Source organism: Semicossyphus pulcher, unplaced genomic scaffold (assembly GCF_022749685.1).
Source record: "Semicossyphus pulcher isolate SPU_LCO1_2020_fin unplaced genomic scaffold, fSemPul1.0.p SCAF_24, whole genome shotgun sequence".
NCBI classification, from domain to species: Eukaryota; Metazoa; Chordata; class Actinopteri; order Labriformes; family Labridae; genus Semicossyphus; species Semicossyphus pulcher.
The window spans coordinates 5,232,254-5,255,340 of NW_027211698.1; the positions used below are offsets into that span (position 1 = coordinate 5,232,254).

The following is a 23,087-nucleotide window of genomic DNA, read 5'->3' on the forward strand; positions in this document are numbered from 1 at the left end:
TGATGATGCATTTGTGCACATAGACTAATGGGTTCTTGAGCGGTTAATTAAGCTTAAGGAGTAATAAAACTGCCGCATCCACAAATTCCAAATCGCCAAACTTAAAGAACACGGCCATCAAAGTTTGTTCTCCAATACAGACTGTGCAAAGTATTATTAGCTACATCCAAACGCATCACTGTAAATGACTTTTTGCAGATGCAACCGGTAAACCAATTCAGTGTCGTTGTTTCTCTTTCCCAGCCTTTCTCTGGAGACCAGATGGACGACTTCAGCAGCGAATTATTCAGCAGTTTCTTCGACGACCATCTATTAGAGCGCCCCCTGCTGGCGGACAGACCATCACTTTTACACATGGACACTGACATGGAGAGCAGCCCAGGTACGCGCCTCTTTTATCACGCCAAACTGTCACTTAAGGATTTCAATGCTGCCAAACAATACTAATAGATCCCATTGGTGGTACCTTTTAATACCGTTTCTCCAGACTTTTCAGTGTCAAATGTAACGATTAAAACCACAGCGGGTGAACGAAGTCGGCTTGTGTAACCCTTTCCAAAGCCAAACCGCTGTCTTGAAGATGTTTTGCCTTGAGATGCTTTAAGGTCCCAAAAATACCAAAGTTTTCCACTCTGCAACTAATCGTCCCGTTTAAATGACCTTCTGGTTTCATTGGATAATCTCCAGCAGCGCAGCAGCCGGTTGTTCCACTTTTTAGCCAACATCTGGGTGGAAAAAGACCCAAATCCCATTAGTTAGATTGACTCAAAAAGCCAAAACATGGAGACCAACTGTATGAAGTTGTAACTGACATCAACCCTGGCTCCCCAGTCAGGTCAAATTCCACCGTATGAGAGCCAGTTTCTGCTGCCAAAGTCTGTGACTCCTGCTTTTAAACCAGAAGGGAACACACAAAACCTCTACGCTCATTAAGCAGGTGTTGTTTCATGCTCAACCGGCATCACCTCCAAAATAAAGTTCAAGACCTACATGAGTGGGCCCTGCTATCCCTGCTCACAACTATGATAGAGGAGGTTGTTAGAGCCTGTCCTGTATTGTCATGTCTACCTGGACTTCAGCAAAAAGAAAAAGACGTGTCACTAATATTTTTTAGGAGGTAATAAAACACATTAGCATGTGCATGTGAAGCCAGTTTGTCATGTCTCAATAAAACATTTTTATGTAAAAGTCAAATGGCAGTCCTACTAGTTTGAACTTACTTATATTTTGTAACAATTTCCAGTCAGTTTCAAAATGAAACATTGATCATGAGGGGGTTTTAAGTTGTTGAGAACAGGTTGATTATGAGTTTTATATATATAAAGCAATCTAGCAGAAACAAGTGAAGGCAAAGCGCGCTGTCGAGCAAACAGAGTCTCTGTGCTCCGGTGCTGTTTGTATTTAAATGAGTTATTATGCACACAGAATTTCTGTTCAGTCCCTGTCCCTTTCTATGCAAATGAGCCTTGTGCTGAAAGGCCAGCGCTAACAGCAGTGGAGGTGCAGACAGCTCCTCTTCACAATCAGACGCTAAACAAGAGCAAACTGCACGGCACAAGCTTTATGGGCGTGTTTGCGCTTGAATATCATCAGTGCAATTTGCACGGCAAATGATGCGCAATTTATGGTGCGCAATCCCCCCTAGTTTTTATAGAATAACATTAATGAAGACGCTTTTGAGTTTCTCATCTTATTGTAAATAAATGTTAAGAAGCACTGTTGCTGCATGGCTGCAACACCTTTATATATCTGTTGTATTGTTGAGTTTGTCTCTTGTGTATTTGTGGATATTTTTATGTACGGGCATTGCAAATTAGCCAAGGAAGATATATCTAATAGAAAAAGATATATAGAATATATTCACCTTTGTGATTCAAAGAGGGAGTAGTTCATTAGAATGTTTACAGGGAGGGAGGTGCGCTAGCCTAGCTGCAGCTAACGTTAGGTCAGCTGAATACAGTCTAATGTGGTTAAAAGATAGAGTTAAAAATAGCCAAGATCTAAAGAGTGAGGGCAGCTTGACTTCAAACATTAAGAAAGTAGTTGGCTGGAAATGTTGACTCTGCCCTGTTCCTCTGGGTTACCTTATTAGCGTAAGACAATCTGTCCTCTGCTGGCAAAGCATTAAAGTACTTGTCTAAAACCTCAGAGAGTCCATCTTCCTGTGCTTTAACACCTGACAGCATTACTGCAGATCCGTCACTTCCTGCCATCAGGTTGGACTTTCACTGAGAGGAGCACGGCCAAGTGTCTGGTTCAATCATGTTCAAAAAATCTACAATTAACGCAGCCTGAAAGAGAATGGAGGCTCTTCTGATTGTCTTGACTCGACTTTTACAGACAGCACTGTAAACTTTTATAATCTCGCAGATATTCAAGCAGAGCACAGCTACTCCCTGAGTGAAGACTCCGCCCCCCAGAGCCCGGCCCTGTCAGTCAAAATGGACCAAGACTCTGGTAGGTCATCCTCATTGTTAATACACTTCAGTAAGTCTTATATTCGTGTTTTCCTCCCTTCTTCCTGGAAAAACGTACAGCCAACCCAAACTGCTGCTGGTGTTTAGTCTGGTTCTTTATCACTCCGGCTGTCCTCTGGTTATCTGTTGGCTCAGTCTTCTGTCTGTTATTTGACATTCAGTCTGATCCCGTCTGTGTCTGTCTAATACCTTAACCTCTAATTGGCTGAATCCACAATCTGTCATATATTAAGTGTGATGATTGGCCACATGGAAGTATTGCACATTTTCTTTTTCAGACTGTTTCAAGAGTAGAGACCAACTTCTCAGCCTGTCTCTGACGTCATTTATGGTGCCAGCTTACTGGTTTTACTGGTGTTTGCTGGTGGAGAAATGTGGAATTAATCTTTATCTTCAGACGATATTGAGAAGACAGGGAATTCTTAAAGGCCTCAAACACTACCACGTCTTTTGGCTTTTACCTGTCCTCCCTGACTTTACCCCTTAAGGGGAATATACACAGGCAACGTATTTGAAGCGTATTTTTGACACGCGTGTGCTGGGACAGAACCGCTCCAATGTTAATCAATGCTGCAATCTCCACCAGTCGCGTATGCTGCGCGGGAGGCGGGCGCAATACGCGAGTAATTTTATGCTGCTCCGTTTGTTTTACGCATCAAGTCTATTTCTTCCCGCTGCTGTGCGTCAGTGAAGCGCAGAAAGCCGTTGGCTGCTATGTAAATATGCCCACAACCAATAAATCCATGTTAAACGATGTGATCGCTTCATTTTAGCCAACTTTGGTTTCAGTTTCCTGTTGAAGTTATATCGGCTAGATGAGCAGGCAAGATGAATTTGAAAGCGCAATGAATATGTACATTTCCTCAACATTCGGGTATACCAGTCCTATTAATTCATTCTCATTTGACTTCTACATCAGCTACCCCAACGTTAGATATCACAGTGGGAAAGCTCACTAACAACATCTGTTGGTTGAAATCAGAACGCACGACAGGAAAACAGCAGGTTTTGGATCAGTAACCTTTAACCTCTTCATGCGTAGAGAGCAGTTAAACACCGTAGCTAAGTGGTCATGCATACTTCCTTTGTGATATTAACTGGGAGTCTACCTCAGCACAGACGAACGTGCACGACACGTGAGCGTCGCGTCAGCATCGATTTTGCAATCTACACCGGCTGCAAACACAGCAAAGAAGAGTCTCAAAGTCAGCCAATGGTATATGCAATTCCTGGCCATAAATAGGGTTACAACTTTGCAACCGACTGGTAGACTTATTTCTTAATTTTGCATAAATTCTGTATTTATGTAGAGGTCAAATGAGAATGAATAATAGGATAGGTTTACCCAGATTCATCTTGCCTGCTCATCTAGCCGATCGAAAACTTCAACAGGAAACTGAAATCAAAGTTGGCCAAAATGATGACGTTCGTCGAAGCTGACGCTACAGTGTCAGCGCGACTCCCAGTTAATATCACAAAGGAAGTATGCATGACCACTTAGCTATGGTGTTTAACTGCTCTCTACGCATGAAGAGGTTAAAGATTACTGATCCAAAACCTGCTGTTTTCCTGTCGTGCGTTCTGATTTCCACCAACAGAACTTTCCCACCGTGATATCTAACGTTGGGGTTGCTGGGTTGCAAACAAATCTTTTTATTGTGGCTAGTTCAGCTCGGTTTGTAGAGCGTGCGCCCCGTGTGCAGAGGACAATACCCCGCTGCAGCCGCCCGGGTTCAACTCCAACTCTCGGCTCTTTGCTGCATGTCATTCACGCTCTTCTACCAATAATTCCTGTCTCTATTGTCCCTGCCCTTTCAAAATAAAGGGGAAAAAATCACATAAAAAAAGAAAAAGTGAGCGGGTCGCTGGAGTTCAGCTGAGACAGAGGAGCCTGCTTGTCTTTTATATTAGAGGAGCAAGTGTGCACTGCTGTGTAAAATGAAAACACACCCTGTGCTGCTGTGCTCATCTGTCTTTCTCTCCCTCTCACTGACTCATCTTCATTATTATCTCCTCCTGTCTTCCTCTCTGTCCGTCCGTCTGCGCGCTGTCTGTCTATTCTCCGCTTGTCCCGGGGATCCTGCTGTCTGAGCAGCAGGTTCCCAGTCTGAGCAGTTTTTCCTCCAGCTAAGCCCTGCCCACCGAACACACGCACACACACTCACACACACACACACTGCTATGACAAGCATATGGTTTTGAGTCTGCAGCTTTAGCCGAGGCCAGCGGAAACTCTTTCTCTCCTCTGTCAGGTTATCTCGCCCTTTCTTTCTCTCCCTTTCTCTCCTGTTTTCTGTCTCTCTCCTCTCCTTCTCCCTCAGGCCTAATCCAATTAAATCCACTTTATTGGTATGAATATCAAATGACCTGTTTTGCCAAAATACCACATTGAAAAAAGCGAAGTCTGGCTCACATGAAAAAACAACTGTCTGGCTCGTGAGTTGTTTTGAACCACAATATTTATTTAGATCATATTCTGCTCTTCAGAGGAAATACAATAAAGTAAGACTGAATAAATCACAGCGAGAGAGTGAGAATCTCTCCAGTCAATCCAAACCTAACATGTATGCCGTGGTTGGAATTCAGACTGATGCCAAAGCTTCAGCACAACAGAAAGTTATACAAACTAAGATGACATATCCAAACGGGAATTCCAGTATGTTTTTATTACACATTTTGTGGTCTAAATGAGTGACGGGTACAAAATGTTTTAGAATTGCTCCAGTTGATCTTCAGCCTGCAGCCGCAAAACAAGCTTTAATGGCTGCAACGTGATCCTCGATGGATCAAAGTGTGTCCACTAAAAGTTCTTGTTCTTTCCACTGACAGGCTCAGATTGTTATTCTAAGTGTCTGACAACATTACAGAAAGGAAGATGATTTTTTTGTGAGCAGAAACACCTGCTAACCACTGTCCTCAAAGCCACCAGACTCCATTGATAAAAACAGTCATTTAACTCCACAGAACACGGTCTATTGCTGCTTCAATCGGAGAGTTTTTTTTGTGTTATTGTGTGTTTCATTAATAGTGTGTTGCATCATAACCAATTATTTAATACACAAAAGTTGCACAACAACACCAACAAACTAACCGATCAATGCAGCAGCTGACCAGCAACTCCTCTTATCTATCATCGCTCACTTCAAACCCACCAGACTCCATTGACAAAAACAGTAATTTTACCTCACAGAACACAGGAGTTGCTGCTCTACAGCTGCCTGTTAATTTATTTTATGTGACTTAAGTGGTGTTTAAAATCCTTAATCCAGATGCAGCAAAATATTAGTTTAACACACAATAACGCGAAAAAAACAAACAAATCCAGGCAATTGTAGACCAGCAACTCCTGTGTACTGGAGGGTAAAATTACTGTTTTTGTCAATGGAGTTTGGTGGCTTTAAAAAGAGCAATCTAACAAAAAGGTATATTTCTGTAGGGATCCTTTCTGTGATGCTGTCAGACACTTTCTCACCAAAATTAGTGCGTTGATGCGGGTTTTTGGGGAGACCTGCTTATAGATGCTGATTGTCTCTTTTCCCATGAAGTGAAGTATACTCCTTTTGCTCTCTTTCTGCTGCGTCACTGTCTGACGTCACAAACGTGCTGGAGACAGGGTTAGTAAACAATATTACGCTCAAAGAACTCACATTATACTCTTTGATAAACAGCATGAAGGCCAATGAGGATGTCACAGTGGTTAGGTCTTTATTGTATCTGTTACTCATTCAGTCTGTTTATCAAACTCGACACAGACAAATTTGGAATGATGTTCGAGCGCTGCTGGGATGGAGACGGGCGGAATTTGTAGCTGAGATGACGAGGAGACGCGTCATAGCATCGTGCGGGAAAGGGGGCTACGATTGGGCAATAATTAACCGGGTCTACTGCAGAGTCATTTGACCCGGGTCGGAATGCCGATTGTAACCTTTCCCATTATGCAAAGAAGGCGGGTGTTAGTGGGTTTTTTGACCAGTGGGAAAGCAGCTTTAAAATAACAATCTGACCCTGTCAGTGGAAAAAACAAGAACTTTGAGTGGACGCACTTTGATCGGGCACATTTGCCCCCAAGGATTATTTTGCAGCATTCAACCGGTTTCATTGCTGCCTGCTGAAACAATCTGCTGGAGCAATTCTAAATCTTTTGTACCAAAGTATTAAAACACCCCGAAGAATATGGCTAAAGTCAAAACACACCAGAAGTCCCATAAACATCAACATAATAAACTTTTAGACATTTGAATTTAGAGGCAGTTTAAAAGTATTTTCCCCAATCATTGTATCCGTCTTTAGTTGTGCAGAAGTCACACACACACACACACACACACACACACACACACACACACACTGACTCATCCATCATAGATATGCATTTGAATCCACTCCAGCCTATTTTACAAGCAGACTCTGCCTCATAGAGCCCGACTGTAAACTGACTTTCCACTGATTTTACATCTTTGCTTTACTGCACCCGCTGCACAAATGTACCTTCATATTTATAAATGTTGATATACTTATAAAAACATTTGCTCTCACATGTACTTTATGAGCTATTTTTATTTCACATATAAATCGAAAAAGTATTTGCACAGACAGAAATATAGCTCTGTTGCTTTAATCTAACCTTCAATAGTAGATTGATACAAAACAGAAACACAGTTGATGCGGCAGGTTAATTAACCACCCAGGGATGTTGGAGTTGTTGACCTTTCAGGAAGCAAGTTTGTTCTAAGGGAAGGAATTGAGGATCAATTTTAACTTTATTGTCCCCGAGGGGAATTTTTAAGTAGGCCTAAAAACACAGACATTCAGACTTGGTTCCAAAAAACATTAAAACACAGAATTAATTAAGAATATATCAAGTGACAAAGTGACATCAAGTCACTAAAACCACCATAGTTTGCAACAGTGGATGCTCTGAACATATACTAGATCAAATTTGGTTTATGAGTTGCCTCATGTTATTACAGGAAATAGACAGATGAGAGACTCTGCGCCTGTTAGTCTTTTAGAAGCTGAGCTCCCTTAAAATCAATTAATAGGGATGGAAATCAATGATATGGTTTATTTGATTCATCAGTACAATTTGATACACCGATTACAGCTATCGCATTGGATCAAATCTTGAGAATGGGTTGCTCAAAATTCAATCGGATCAGATCAGGTAATCCACTTTTTATCCTGATAAAACCTCCAGTTTGTGTTTAAACGTTTGAGCAGGATTGGGAAAACTTTGATCCAAAACATCAGGATGATCCTGACCCAGCAAAGGGAGGATTCAGGCTGGATTCAGGAACTAAATGTGATACAACTTTATACAGTGACAAAGTAAAGAAAGTAGACATTAGGGTGGTAAAATTAAGGATTTTCTCCACGTAAAATAATCCACTAAATAGCATCAATATCAAACATAAAATATTAAATTTAAAGCAGCTGTGAGGATCTTTTATTTTGTGTATATTTGGCGCCCCCTGTGGACACAGTAAGTAGTGCGTAGTCCCATTAAAAGCTCAGGTAATCCAGATTTGGTAATATTGAAAGTCTGTATCTGGATCAGGTTGATCCAATCCAGTTTTACTTTGAAAAACCAGGACAAAAGGAAGATGGATCAGCTGATCCTGGACAGCAAAGTCTTTAAACTGCTTGTTGTTGTTGTTGTCGTCACTAACACAGTGCATTATGGGATATTTATGCTGGTGTCATGTCCAATGTTTCCCTGAAATAGTTTGCATTTCACTTCTAACTAAGGCTTTGGACATTTAAAAATATCTCATACACTAAATAGCATGTTAGCATGATGGAAAACCATTTTAACCCAAGTTTTGGGCTCTTTAATATAAACTGAAAGACAAAGCCACACTTCCATGTAAAAATGCAGGTCTGTGTTTATGTTGTTCTTGGGTGGTATAATTTCCAAACAAGTTATGAAATTACGGAAAAGCACCAGGCGCACGGTGAACATCCTGCTTTCTGAACCCTTGGAAGTCTGTGGTCCTGGACCAGTTTATGGTTTTTCCCCGTCAGTGATATCCTCCAGTGATCGTGAGCTTGTAAAGTCGATACTACTGAGCTTAAATTCAGCGATGGAAATATCTTGTGATGTTTTGGAGCATGAAGGTCATCTGTAGCTATTTAAAATGTGCTGCTTTCTTTGATTTATGGCTTCTCTCAGCTCACAGATTTCCACGCTATTGATACCCGATAAAGTTTTTTACTTTCCCCTCAGCTATCCCTTCTCCGTCTCACTCTCTCTTTCTCTCTCAGCCTGTGGTCCTCTTCCTTCTCGTCGCTCCAGCATCCAGTCAAAGAGAAGCTGCTTGTTTTACTGCAGCCCCCACAGCGCGGCTCCATGTATTGTTTTAATGCTCCTTCTGTCCCACTGAGATCAAACGCAGTCGCCACCTCTCGTCTGTTCGCTCCCCGCCATGACCGCCAGGAGCTCTGTGGTCGTTAGCTATTAGCTCTGCGATAGGAGCTGGGTTTACAAGCCGCACAGGCAGACGTTCTTTATTAAGAGCATCTGAAGAGGTTGACTTTTATAACTTTATCGACAGAATCTTTTATATTTACTTCACACTGGACAATACTACTCAAATACGCCTTTTGTTGCCTTCCTCTGTTGTTTAAATAAGTTATAAAACAAGTGAAATAACAGCTCCAAAATCAATGCAACACTGATTTTAATAGGGTGAAAAGTGCCTCTTTCATTCCCCATAAAACTTCATATTTTTCCCTCACTCTCGAGTGCATGTTTGAATTTCTTATAAAACTTTGACGGAGAAGAAGAGAGAAAGAGAGTGAACAGGCAAGAGGCCAGACGAGAGAAGTCTCAGACTTGCTTCTACGTCTAAAGCGAGAGGGATTTGGACTCTGAAACGTATGAAATGAATACTAAATGCATATAAATGCCTTATTAACCCTAAATTTCTAAGTAAGCAACCTTTCATAAATGTAATATTTGAATTTCCCTTTCTCTTCTTGCAGTTATGTTAACTCCTGGCTTTTGTCAATCGTGCCTTAATCAGTCCAACATGAACATCAAAGCAAAAGTCTGATTAACTAAAGGGAAAGAGAACAAAAGAGATATAGAGAGCTGTTCACAATCATGTACAACTGTGGAAAATAATGTGTTATGTTTAATCAAATGTCCTCCCAACAGGGTCTAAAGATATGTCATTCTGTCAGGCTACCAGTGTAGCCACAAATGTAAAGGAAACTTTCCTGTACTGGCTAACAGCTTCTGGTCTTCATTAAGAAGTGTGGGTGGAGGGCTTTCAATCAGGCCCAGCAGGCTTAACGAGGGCAGGAGGCTTAACGAGGCTCCGGCTAGCAGCAGGACGGGCCTCATTAGGAGACGCTCCCGACTTACACAGAGGATGTAGTAATAGTGCATCCACCCCAAAACTGAATTTAAAGAGTAGTCCTAATTTCATTTAGTGATTTAACTGAGAGATTTGAGTCTGCATGCTAAACAGTGACATCATTCCATGGATGTAACTTGAATCATTTAGTGGTCAGAGCTTAATTATGGAAAGACATAACATGTTTTATTGTCTACTACAAGATAGCTCAACTTGTAGCAAGATTGCCATGATAATACTTGATAGTAGTATTTATGTATGTCTATAGTTGTGTCCTACTTCAGGGGCTGCATCCTTCCCTTCGAAGGACCCAGCGGCGGGTCCAAAGCTATCCCATTTCGAAGGCTCCTTCAGATGCGGACGATAAATGCGTCCTGCAGCTAAAGAGAGACGGGAAAGGTTGGGAGTAGAGAGTGGGGGAGCACTAAACGATCAGCAGACCGGGAGTCAAACCTGCAATCAGTGCATCGAGGACTGTAGCCTCTGTGCATGAGGCGTCTGCTCAACCAACCGAGCTGAACCAGCGCCTTGAGGAATGCACTTTTAAATATTAAAGTGTTGGGTTGTAGGTCAATGGAATAGCTAGCGATGCAAATGTTAAAAATACAAAAGGTGCCAGCTAGCTACCTGTTGCTAGGCGACAGGAGTGGAGCAAGTGCAGGAACAGTTGGTACAGACTATAAGCGGCGCATCCTTCGCAGGCCGCGTCCTTCGAAGGATGCAGCCCCTCAATAGAGACGCAGCTTGTGGCTTACAAATACTTTTTCCCCTCTGTTTTAACATGTCACAGCAAAGTATGTGAAACAGCAAAGAACGCAGTTGACTTTATATGGAAATGTCTTTTAAAGTAACCACATTTGCAAAAGGTTTTTATGCTCGCTTGATAGGAAACAATTAAAAAGTTGCCCAATTGCAAAATTTTCTTGCAGATCTCTCTTCAGTTTTCTCCCAAAGACAGACGAAATGACCTTTTTTGTTCTGTTTATGGTTGAAATCTGTCCTTCTACTCTTTTTACTGTTGGATTATAGCCACAGGTAGCTTAAAGTGAAGCATATAAACAAGCCTGGTTTATTCTCTACAAGCAGATGATGGAAGTTTGCATGTCTTTGTTATTGACAGTAACATTTTGCTGACCTTTGTAACATTTATGGTGACCTGTCATACTTATATCATGCTCTAGCTTTAAGGTTAAACTAAACCAACAATCACAATTTGATTTAAATCTATAAGCTAATACTAAGTAAGTACAAATGGCTGGATTGATTCAAGACTTTTTCTACTAACCCCCCAAATCCTAAGGCCCGTCTTCACACCTGTTATTGACGCAGTGTTGTGTTTGCATACGATTATCTTGTTGTAGTCTAAGACAGCAGACAGAAGCTGCAGGGATTTGTTTTTAGGATGGACTCTGTGTCTCTGCTGTAGTGATGGACAGGGTAAAGAGACGAGCACACACACACACACACACACACACACACACAGCTTGTAAACTTCAGAGCGTTTTAACCAGCACAACGTTGCTTGGAAACCAGGAGGTGATTAAAAATGACTCGAAATGCTCGCTCTCGCACAGCAGCTTGTGTCTTGTTAAACTGCTGCCGCCCTCTCTCCACACACCACGGGAGCCTGTTAGTTCCGAGTGTGCTGCGACAGACATCAAAGTGCGTGTCCCGGTGTTCATGTTCATTTTAAAATGGAGAAAAAAAGCTGAATCACACTCTCCTTCTCTACCTGCTGCTTCTGTTTTGTAACTCTTCGACGTCGTGGAACCAGAAGAGGTTTCACTTTTCAATTTAAAGTTGGTTGTACAGATAAAATAAAGTTCTGCTTAGTGAGGTTCCCTTGGAGCGGTGCTAAATAAGCTCACCTTTAATTAGGCATTAATTGAAAGCATACATAGTTAACCTTCGAGTCTGTTCGACCAATCAGTTGCCCTACCTTTTATAAACTCTTACAACTAAGAAAAACACCAAAAGATTTAAAAGTCTGTGAGAAAGTTAGACAACTTCTCTCTTCATTTACTCCCTCAGTAAACATTTCCCTAATGACTTCATGGTCTCAATCTCTATTGTCAAGTCTTCTTCAGTTCCTTCCCATTTAAAGCAAAATATATGATAAAGCAAGGTATCCTTGAGACAATCAAAAGCATACCTTTAGCATCTATTTTGCTCTCTCCTGGACCCCCAGAAGACAAGAGGGTGATGGCAAAAATGCCAAACTAAAGTCTCCAAAACGATGGAAATGTCAGTGTTTGTCTTAACAGCAGTTTCCTTAGCGTTTTAGTTGTGCTCTTTAACTAAGTTGGGGAACTTGCAAGCTCCAGATTATGTGCTGATATCCCATATTTTAGTCGTTTTATTGCAAGCTGTCTGTTTGGTAAAAACACCACACTTTTCAATCTCCACACCCTCAAGTTCGTAAAGCTTCAAGTCTCAAGAGCTGATGAGCTAAGTAGGACTTCTGCTGACGAGTAAACTGATCTACTGGTGTAAAATATGTGGAAACTCCTCAATCTGAAAATAACCAGATTGAAAGCAGTGGATGGAACACTTTGCGCGTTTTGCACCAATTTCTTAATCAACCTGCTTTTTAGACCGGCTGCAGAAGACAGAACCAGCCGCAGGATTTTATTTAACCTTCTGAACTCACTGTGGTGCGGTTGTGGCTGCAGGACCTTCTCACACAGGCTGATCAAAAACAGGACTGTTAAAACAATGCAACTACGTAAAAAGGTAGGGTGACATAACGACCTGGGAGGCCAGTATTAGTCACAGATCCATGACACCTCATATATAAGACATAAAAATACAGAAAATAGTTCTCAGAGCAGCATTTTTATTTTACTTTTTGCCACAGCAATGGCGAGAGAAGCGGTAGAATAGTATAAACATTACAAAGTAATCCACCAGGAAGCCGCGCCTGCACATATTTGATGGCTAACACAGCGCCTCCTCGGAAAGTTGACCCAGGTACAACTTTCTTCTGGATGACCCTGCGTGTTTGTCCTGCATTCCTCTTATTCAACACCTCGGCTGAGCCAACGCAGCCGTCCCTTTTAAGTGAATAAACGTTTCACTGCTGATCAAAATGTGATTATTATCCAGATCTGTTGAATAAACTGTCTTTGATAGCTGTTGGACTCTTTGCTTCTCATTGACAAATTGTGATCATGTTGTCCCCATGAGGAACATAAATCCCAGCTCGCTTTGGTTCATCGGAGGTCATCTCAGAGGAGATTGACTGGTGTTGGCGGCATGGAGGACTGGAGCCTTTTCATCATCCTGCCGCACCAGAAGTAGCTGTGACTGACTTTCCTGCAGTGGCACTTATGTCCCTAAAATACTTCCTGCAGCTCAGCAGAGACTAAACATTAAATTATCTGTGAGATGCTTTTAGAGAAAAATATCCCATTCGTGTTTTGCTGAACGTCCTTTGAAGCTGCTCGTAAATATTCGTATTTTCTGCAGTTTTTTAAAGGAAGTTGTGTCTTTTTCTCAGGAAGGGTACCGAGGATGATTTGCTGGTTCAGCCCAGCTTTTATTTCAGGGTTGACACACACAGACAAATTATGCACCACGGTTGCCAGAGCGCCGCCGTCCAGCAGGCTATAATAACCAGCTTTGTCAGGAAGTGCTCAAATGTTTGGGGAAGCTCTTCGAACGTGTGATTTATAAGCTACCAGTTACTTCCCATTGGACGACCTACAGCAAAGCCTACCTGCAGAGACACGTTCAACACGAATGAAAAGTTATAAAAAGCTAAATAAATATTTTGAAATGTTTTGTCTTTCTCTCAGAATTCGAATGGAACTTCAGTCAGGACCTTTCAGCCATCTTGGTGAAACAGGAGGAGCCAGATGTGGGTCAAAGGTTAGATCCTCAGCCTCTGGAAGGCCCGCCTCTCATATTAAGCCCCGCCCCCCCTCACAGAGGATCAACATGGAAACACGCAGTAAGCATCCATCAGAGCTGTGTGTCAAAAAACTCTGCACATTATAACAGTGCTCATCAGTGTTCCTGTGTTTCTGTAGGAGCGCAGCCACGACGATGTGAAGCCAAAGGCCATAAAAGATGAACCCAGAGAGATGGGACAGTACCTCAGCCTGCCCAGCGGTACGCACACATTATCTACATCCACGCTAAGATGCCTTAAAGTATAGCCCAGCAGACCTCTCATGTGCAACAAGTCACCACAGATACACACTCACTCCCTCCCTCCTCTCCTTCAGACGATGCTCTCCAGCTCCCGCCCACTCCTCCCAGCAGTAATCATGGCGACAGCGACGGCTCCCTCCCTCCCTCCTCCCCGCACCTCCCTCTGCCACCGTCCTCCCCTCAGCCACAACAGAGGCCAGGAGGTCGAGCCTCGTCCTCTTCCTCCTCCTCCTCTTCTTCCTCAGCCATCTCCTCTTCACCTCTCCTCACTGCACCACATGTGAGTAGAAAGAACACCACACCTGCAGCGGTTAGCGCTGTACTGCTGGAAGGTTCCTGGTTCAAATCACAGTTCTTTCTGTGTCTGCATGTTCGAGGCCACAAATCAAATACAGACACGCACATCCCCCAGTGGGTGCTGGATCCAAAACAATCAAGTATATCAAAAAAATATATAAAGATCGGCACAGCAGAAGCTCCCGCAGAGGGTTTTATTCAGCACAAAGTGACGTTTCGAGCCAGTATTACAACACATTTTCAAATACCAGTGTACCAAGAAATGCATACGCATAAGTATACGTACAAATATGTATAAAGAAATATATATATGCGTAGGTTCCCTCCGGGTACTCCAGCTTCCTACCACAGTCCAAAGACATGCTCGTTAGGTTCATTGGTGACTCTAAGTTGCCCATTGGTGTGAGTGTGAGCGTGAAAGGTTGTCTCTATGTGACAGCCCTGTGACTGACTGGTGACCTGTGCAGGTGTAACCCTGCATCTCGCCCAATGGCAGCTGGGATAGGCTCCAGCTCTCCTGCGACGCTGAACAGGATAAGCGGTGTAGATGATGGATGGATTGACTTAATTTTTCTCAAATATAACAAGTAGAAAATATATAAAATAATGTTGTAAGTTAAGTAGCTAAATAATAATGATGATGATAATTATGAAAAATTAAGCTTTGTTCTGATGCTCAGAAGAACACAGTTCTCTTTCTTCCGTGTTTTTGCTTCATACAATCGACTCCTCTGCTGCTTCTGTACACCGTGAACCCTGACGATCCCAGTTTATCCAAGCCTGGTTAGAGTTGACGTCGATTCGACACGGGTTAGTCGGTGGGATAGCCTCAAGTGAAAGTCCAAGTTAAGTCAAGCAGAGCTTTTTCATGTACGCAGAATTTTGCTGGAACACCGCTTTGAATAAAGAAAACAGCTGAGTCTCTGAAAGCAGCAGGTCCGGTATTTTACTCAATGATCTTTTCTTACAGTAGAGAAACCGACCACACTCTGACAAAAAGCTGATGAGTCAGTTTCCTGCAGGCTTTGTTGATTTAAAATAAACTGATGCAGCCCTTGTTTCTTGTGCAGAAGCTGCAGGGATCAGGCCCCCTCATGCTGACAGAGGAAGAGAAGAGGACCCTGGTGGCTGAGGGATACCCGGTACCCAACAAACTCCCTCTCACCAAGAGTGAAGAGAAGGCACTGAAGAGAGTCCGACGGAAGATTAAAAACAAGGTGAACACTGCAGATTGTAACTTGACTAACCCAACTGAACAAACACTATTGTTGAGGCGTAATCAGGATTTAATGCTTTTACTACAAATTGTGGGTTCCTAAAAGTAAAATAAAGATCATTGCACAATTGTCTTCCACTCGCTGATATTTTTCTGTCTCTCTTCCCAGATCTCTGCTCAGGAGAGTCGGAGGAAGAAGAAAGAGTATGTGGAATGTCTGGAGAAAAAGTAAGCCCTGGAAAAAACTGGTGTCCCCATTTTTACGTTCTTTTTCCACTCCCTTTGGATTACTTTCATATCTGTCTGTCTCTTTGTGATATCTGAACCTTTTTCCCCGCATCATAGTCCCTCAAGTGGTTTTAAAGGAGCCACAGAGTTATCAGCGGCTGTAAAACTTCACATTATTGTTGCTGAAGTGATCTCTTATTAATCCAAATTTAAAGGACAAAACCAAAAATGTTTTAAGACATCAGTACGCCTGTTTGCCAGTCGGTCTTAAAGCACACCTCTCCGTACCTTCTGGCTTCCTCAGGTCCTCAGACATCAGGAGTTATAAAGTCCTAGCATATTTAAAATCATGTTGCTTTACACACACGTAAGGCTAAACTTTCTCATTGGGTATGAAATGCTCTGGCGGTTAAAGAGGTGGTTTGAATTATCCATTCATCCGTTCGTCCGTTCATTTTCCTCCACTTATCCGAGGTCGGGTCATGGTGGCAGCAGACGTCCCTCTCCCCAGCAACGTTTGGGGGATCCCGAGGTGTTCCCAGGCTCTGGGTCTGCCCCGGGGTCTCCTCCCAGTCGAATGTGCCCGGAAAACCTCCACAGGGAGGCGCCCAGGAGGCATCCTAATTAGAAACCTCTACTGTTGATGCGAAGGAGTAGCAGCTGTCTGAGCTCTTCACCCTATCTCTAAGGCTGAGCTCAGACACCATTTGGAGGAACTTCCTTTCCTTGGGTTGGAACGTAGACCGACTGGTCAATCGAGAGCATCGCCTTACAGGTCAGCTCCCTCTGCAATACGCTGCACCAACCCGTCTGTCAATCTCACGATCCATTCTACTCTCACTTGTGAATAAAGACCTCGAGACACTTGAACTCCTTTGCTTAGAACAGTACCTCTCTCCCCACCTGATGGGAGCAATCCACCGTGTTCAGGTGGAGAACCATGGCATTAGACTTGGAGGTCATCCAGAGTCATCCAGATTTAAAATTCTAAATATATCTCCTCCAGTTGAGCCTGGCTGTTTCTCTTAGCATCTTTAGGGCAAGATAAAAACGTCTTGTGAGAATAACTGTTCTGCTTACTTTTTGGTACTTGTACTCATCTTTTACCTCCGACTTTTTAAGTAAAATATGATTTATTGGACGCAAGTGTGGAGAAAGCACTGAGCCACTGAAATTATAAACTGTATTTCATCCAGTTTCCTGCTGGTCAGACTGTTGGAAACTCCTGATTAGAACACTCGTCTTCCTTAAAGCTGTCAGTGTATTAAAGAGTGTTGTACTGGTCCACAAAGCAGCCATGTTGGCTAACGCGGTTTCCCCTGAGCTTGACCTAAACATAGTCCTTTTCATACATAATTGTGTGCTTTTTTATGAAATCATCCAACTGGCAAAAGAAGGAGTTGTGAAACGCTGACGGGAACTTGGCAGGTGAAGTTCACTAAAGAGGCCGGTTTTCTATTTAGAGGTTTTCCGAGCTGCTGAATGTGGTAACAGACATTCAGCTCTGCAGGGGATTAAAAAGTGAAGGAAGCCCACCGGCAAACTCGCAGGTCCTCGTGGGGTCACATGCAGAGGAACACAAAACACTTGCAGAAGTATTTCATCATCTAAAGCGAACAGAAACTCCTTCCTCTCGTCTTTCCTGTGTTATTTTGGCCGTTTGTTGTGATGGCGGGACTCCAGTAACCTGCTGAACACATGCGTCAGATTCAGGGAGGAAGAAAGAGGAAAATGTGGGCTCTGTCACGTCCCCAGAGAGGTTCATGCAGGTGGTAACTAAATCCCATTAGAGTGGTCTTCAATCGAGAGTTATGCCTTTTAATCAAACTCAAAGATCACAGGAGGTGTGTGAAATCAGATTACCTTTCAGTCTTTGTGTTGGATGTTTCTTTTTGGGACACGAGGACGGGATTATCTGTGGAAAGAAAAGAGCTCAAAGGAATGTTTTTGAATGAGCTGCATTCAAACCAAACTCGGGAGGAGATCAGAGCAACGGGGAGCAAGATTAACAAGATGTCCTGTTGATTATAGAAATCAATAAGATCAGCAGGAGATGACAGGGGGAGAAAGAAGAGAGAGGGATGAGGAGAACATCTCGTGTCCTTCAGATCAATTTTGTTTTAGTTTTGTAAAGAAAATCGATGCTTCAATTTCATTAACACTTTAACAGGACATTGAAACTCTTCACTTATTGATCTATTACTTCTTACATTCACAGTCCATCCAGGTGTATAAATATGACAAGGAAAGTCTATAATAATAAACAGTACAAATCTTGTGTCTTATTTTGAAAAACCAGCTAGAAAAACAACTCCTGATTCTGTATTTTTGCGTGTGGATCCTTAAACTTTAGCATCAAATTAGCTTGATGGTTGTAAGATATATAAAAAGAAGACATCAAGGACCTCATTGCGAATCTTTGGGAGGATTGTGACCCCCTATTACTGATCAAATACCACCAATTCCCCCCAAAATAGATGGAAAATAAAGTTGAATTTGTCCTCTTTTTTCTGTTTTGTTGGTATTTCCTTTTATTTTCAGTTCATGTCTGTAAGTTAAGAAATCTTAATACTGTCTTGTCCCCTTAAAGTTGCTCTAAATATGCATATATTCATATATAATATCATGCAATTGTTGGAAATGCAAAATCAATTTATATGCAGCAAAATGAACCCTCTGTATCTGTTTTTCTGTGTCTCAGGGTGGAGAACTACACGTCAGAAAACAGCGACCTGTGGAGAAAAGTAGAAAACCTGGAGACAGCCAACAGGTGAGGCGTACACACGCTCACACATGGGCTTACGTCAGTGTTGCCGCTCCGGACAGACTGAATCTGTTGTTTTCTGGCTTTGAACGTGAAAAACACAGACCGGACATCCTCTCTATGATGATGTTTGGATTATCATCACTGAAAACAGCAACAACACGACAAAGAATGCAGCGCGATAAGATAAGAGTCAAATGGGAAAAACACGTCTTAAATAGGAATTCTGGTATCTTTGAATTTGGGCCGTTATCTTACCGTTTTTAGTGTCCAAATAACAAATAGGTACACAAAGTTTTGGAATTGCTCTAGTAGATGGTAGATTGCGTCAGCCGACAGCTGGAAATGGCTACATAGACTGACCTTAATGTTGAAGAATAAGCCACCAGACTCCATTAACAAAACCTTCATTTGACCTCAAAACACTGGAGATGCTGGGCTCCTTCTGGCTAACATGTTTTTTGTGTTATTGTGCGACTTTGGTGTTCTAATTCGTTTGTTCGGCTACAACACAATATGTGTCTGAAGCACAAGCTCTTGAAAAAACAAACTGACTGAAACTGACAGACCAACAACTCCCTTGTTTTTTGTGCTAGAATCGCCACTTTTGTCAATGGAGTCTGGTGGCTTTGAAGAGAGCCATGTAACGTCTGTTTCTGGTGGAAAAAATGATGATGATTAATGTTATTCCAGAAACAGCTGTTACATCCCTCTCTGAAAAGCCACCAGACTCCATTGAAAAAAACTGTAATTATAACTTGACGAAAACAGGAGGTTTACCTTTACGTCAACAGTTATTTTTTGTGTTATTGTGTTACATCACTGATGCGTTTAATCTGAAATCATGATTTACATCACTAAAGTCACACATGAGCACAAAGAAACTAACTTATTGAGGCAGCGGTAGAGCAGCAGCTCCTGTGTTCAGCAAGGTAAAATCACTGTTTTTGTCAATGGAGTCTGGTGGCTTTGAAGAGAGCTATGTAACGTCTGTTTTTGGTCAGAAAAATCATCTTCCTCTTTAACATAAAGGTCGATCCTTTCTGTAATGTTGTCAGACACTTAGAATAACACTTTTACTGGAGCAATTCCAAATTATTTTGGAGGCTTTAGCGATTAAATCCAGGAAATACGATGTTTAAAATACCGGAATCCCCCTTTAATTTTCTGTAATTTTTCTTTGAGAAATAACAAAATGTTTGAGTTTAAGTCATAAATACTTAAAAGGACAAAAGCAGTGTACTGTAAGTTTTACATATAGTAGTATTTAAGGTCTGTCTGCAGTTTGTGAGCATTGTATTACACCGAGAGATTTATGGGAGTGCAAACAGAAATGTGCCTGCTCCATAAGGAACGTGTGGACTCATCCAGCTCTGTTATTACAACAATATGAAACCAATCTGCTATTATCTCGGAGTGGGGGGGTGGGTGTGTCTGAATAGAGGCCTGAGGGGGGGTCTGTCTCTACCTCTGTCTGTCTGTGTTTCTGTCTGCCTGCCTCGGCCTGTCATTAAAGCTGCGATTTAACAGTAGCTTTCATCATGGAAGGCAGCCCCCTCCCTTCCCACCGCACACACACGCTGATGAATATGTTAAACCACCACACAGGGGAACAATGAGTTGGCACAAACTGGGGAACATGAGTCAGCACGCTCACTCTCACATCCACAGTTTGGGTCTAAATAAAGTTTTAAAGGAGTGAACTAAATTTAAGCTTCTAAAAATGGAGCAAATGCAGTTATTAGTGGTCATTGTGTCTCCACACGGTGTTTTTTTCTTTAGTGCACGCCTATTTTTATTTAAACAGAACTGGGTTAGTGCTATTTGTGCTATCCGTACCTCCATCGAGCGTAAAATTAGCTTAAAAAGTATTAAAATTGGCTTACAGCTTAAGCAGAGGTGCACATGCAAGCTTAGCTCCACCATAAAACAAACGTCCAAGTACAGTTTTGTCTTTATTTAATTTCTGAATTAAAATGTTCCACTTTTGTTCTGAATATTCGCACACAACTGCTCACCCAGTTAACTGGCGTGACCTTTTGTGAGTGCAGCTTATTTAAAGCAGCAACAACTTTGGGCTGTAAATCACTGTGGTTCAACATCAAAGTCCTGTGTGAGTTACGCTGGTCAGTGTCATACCATAAAAGTTTATTACAGCTGGCATCTTGTGGTTGTTCTGGTGCATGTTGCAGACAGAAGCATGGAAATATGAAACACTACAGACTGGCAGAATGACTGGTTGACCAGTTTATTGTCTGGTTTAGTTGCAAACTGGTTTAGACTCAAAGTAACTGGTTCTCTGTCGCCACCTAGTGGTCAGAGTTTGTCCTCACATCCACTGACGGCTCATACCATCAGAGCCCTGCTCTCCAGATCACTCTGATATTCTGAGCTGTAGTTGTTTTCCTGGTGTACTGAGTTGCAGGTGGGAAGTTAAAGGAAAATTGCAATAATTCTTATTTCTACATGCTAATGCAAACATTTTTAAATGGTAAAGTAGATTGTTTCAGTCAGCGGTCTGGAAACGGGCTGTAATGGCTGCAACATAATCCTTGATCGATCAATAAAAGTTCTTCTTTTTCCACTGACAGGCTCAGATTGTTATTTTAACATTGCAGAGAGGATCCCTACAGAGAGAGACCTTTTTGTTACAGAGGAAGATGATTTTTTTTAACCACAAACAGCTGTTACATCGCTCTCTTCAAAGACACCAGACTCCATTAACAAAAACAGTAATTTAACCTCCCTGTACACAGGAGTTGCTGGTCTACAATTGCCTGGATTTGTTTGTTTTTTCGCATTATTGTGTGTTAAACAATTATTTTGCTGCATCTGATTTTAAACACCACTATAGTCACACGAAATAAATTAACAAGCAGCAGTAGAGCAGCAACTCCTGTGTTCTTTGAGGTAAAATTACTGTTTTTGTCAATGGAGTCTGGTGGATTTGAAATGAGCGATGTAAGGGCTGTTTCTGGTTTCAGAAGACATTACTGAAAGGTGGATAGTGCTGGAAATGGGGGAAGAGAGAGTGGGGATGACACGCTGCAAAGGGCAGAGGGCTGGAGTTGAACCCAGGGCCGCTGCATTGAGAACTATAGCTTCTGTCTATGGTTGCCGATTTAACCACTGAGGTAAACCGGTGGCAGGAAGATGACTTTTTGTAACCAGAAACAGACGTGACATTGCTCTCTGCAAAGACACCAGACTCCACTGACAAAAACAGTGATTTTACCTTGCAGAACACAGGAGTTGCTGGTCTACCTCTGTCTCAATCAGTTAGTTTGTTTGTATTTATGTGTGACTTTAGTGTTGTTAGTCATTATTTTAGATTAAACACATTAGTTATGTAACACAGTAACATTAAAAAAACAACTGAGGTAGAGGTAAACCTCCTGTCCTCTGCAAGTTTAAATAACTGTTTTTATCAATGGAGTCTGGTGTGTTTGCAGAGAGCGGTGTAACGTCTGTTTGTGGTTAAAACAATCATCTTCCTCTGTAACAAAAAGGTCTATCTCTGTAGGGATCCTTTCTGTAATGTTGTCACACACTTAGAATAACAATCTGAGCCTGTCAGTGGAAACAGCAAGAACCCTAACCCTAACCCTAACCTTAAGTGGACTGCTGTTACTTCTTTGAGCTGAGGTACAATCTGTTAGAAGGTAACTGCTGCCTCAGAGCCTTAATTCAGGGAAAGAAAAATAAACCAAGGACTGTGCTGCCTTTAAATGTTACTCCTGTGTCCCCTCTTCTTTTATTTGTCTTTTCTGCTCTTTAATTTGTCTCTGCTTCTCTCCTCAGGTCTCTCCTACAGCAGCTCCAGAAGCTTCAGTCTTTGATTTCAGGGAAGGTCGTCCCCCGTTCTTGTAAAATGGCCTCAACTCAAACAGGGACATGCCTAATGGTAAACACTGTAGTTCATGCAAAGCTCCTTGAATGGTTGTTTCTGTTGTTATATTTATTAACCTGAGTGTTTTGTCTCTGTTTCTGCTCAGATGATGGCCCTGTGTTTTGTCCTGGTGTTGGGCTCCTTCTCCCCCTGCCTCTCTCCCCTCTCCCTCCTCGCTGACACCTCCTCTTTGTCCTCATCCTCCTCCTCCTCCTCCTCTCATCCCTCCTCTGCTCCTCTTCCTTCAGCGGACCTCTACACCACCAGTCAGGGTAGGTCTGGGACTTATTGTAAAACCATTCACACGTTTTGTGGCACGTTACATGTGCAAGTTGTTTTTGGCAGTAGGTATTTAATACTGGAAATGATAATTGTTTTGTCCAATTAATAAATGAATTAGAGAAGTCCTTGCAGCCTACAGTACATGAGAATGAAACCCAGTGTGTGTGTGTGTGTGTTGCAGTTCGTTCCCGCAGCCTCCTCTTCTACAACGAGGGGTCTCCACCGGAGGAGAGTTTAGAGGGGGAGCGGCTACAGTCTGAGGCCAACTCCCACATTCAGACCAGCCGATACACAGCTGACGCAGTCAGCAACCAGACAACTGGGCCCAAGTCAGACCACAGGTAAAGAAAAATATGAATATTGTGAGGATTTGATGTGCTTTTATTGTCCTCTGAACACTCACTGAATGTCTCTCTTCTTC

At 42.3% G+C, this 23,087-nt stretch overlaps 1 protein-coding gene across 1 annotated transcript in view; it reads left to right on the top strand.

Annotated features, from left to right (window-relative positions):
* creb3l1 (cAMP responsive element binding protein 3-like 1) overlaps nt 1-23,087 on the top strand; it is a 37,078-nt gene that overhangs the window by 10,703 nt on the left and 3,288 nt on the right. Inside the window, exons 2-12 of the mRNA XM_069675535.1 lie at nt 244-382; nt 2,371-2,457; nt 13,633-13,787; nt 13,867-13,948; nt 14,065-14,270; nt 15,358-15,504; nt 15,673-15,731; nt 18,433-18,501; nt 22,297-22,399; nt 22,491-22,656; nt 22,848-23,007. Coding sequence (XP_069531636.1) covers nt 244-382; nt 2,371-2,457; nt 13,633-13,787; nt 13,867-13,948; nt 14,065-14,270; nt 15,358-15,504; nt 15,673-15,731; nt 18,433-18,501; nt 22,297-22,399; nt 22,491-22,656; nt 22,848-23,007 — 1,373 coding nt within the window. The remainder of the gene's footprint in view (nt 1-243; nt 383-2,370; nt 2,458-13,632; nt 13,788-13,866; nt 13,949-14,064; nt 14,271-15,357; nt 15,505-15,672; nt 15,732-18,432; nt 18,502-22,296; nt 22,400-22,490; nt 22,657-22,847; nt 23,008-23,087) is intronic.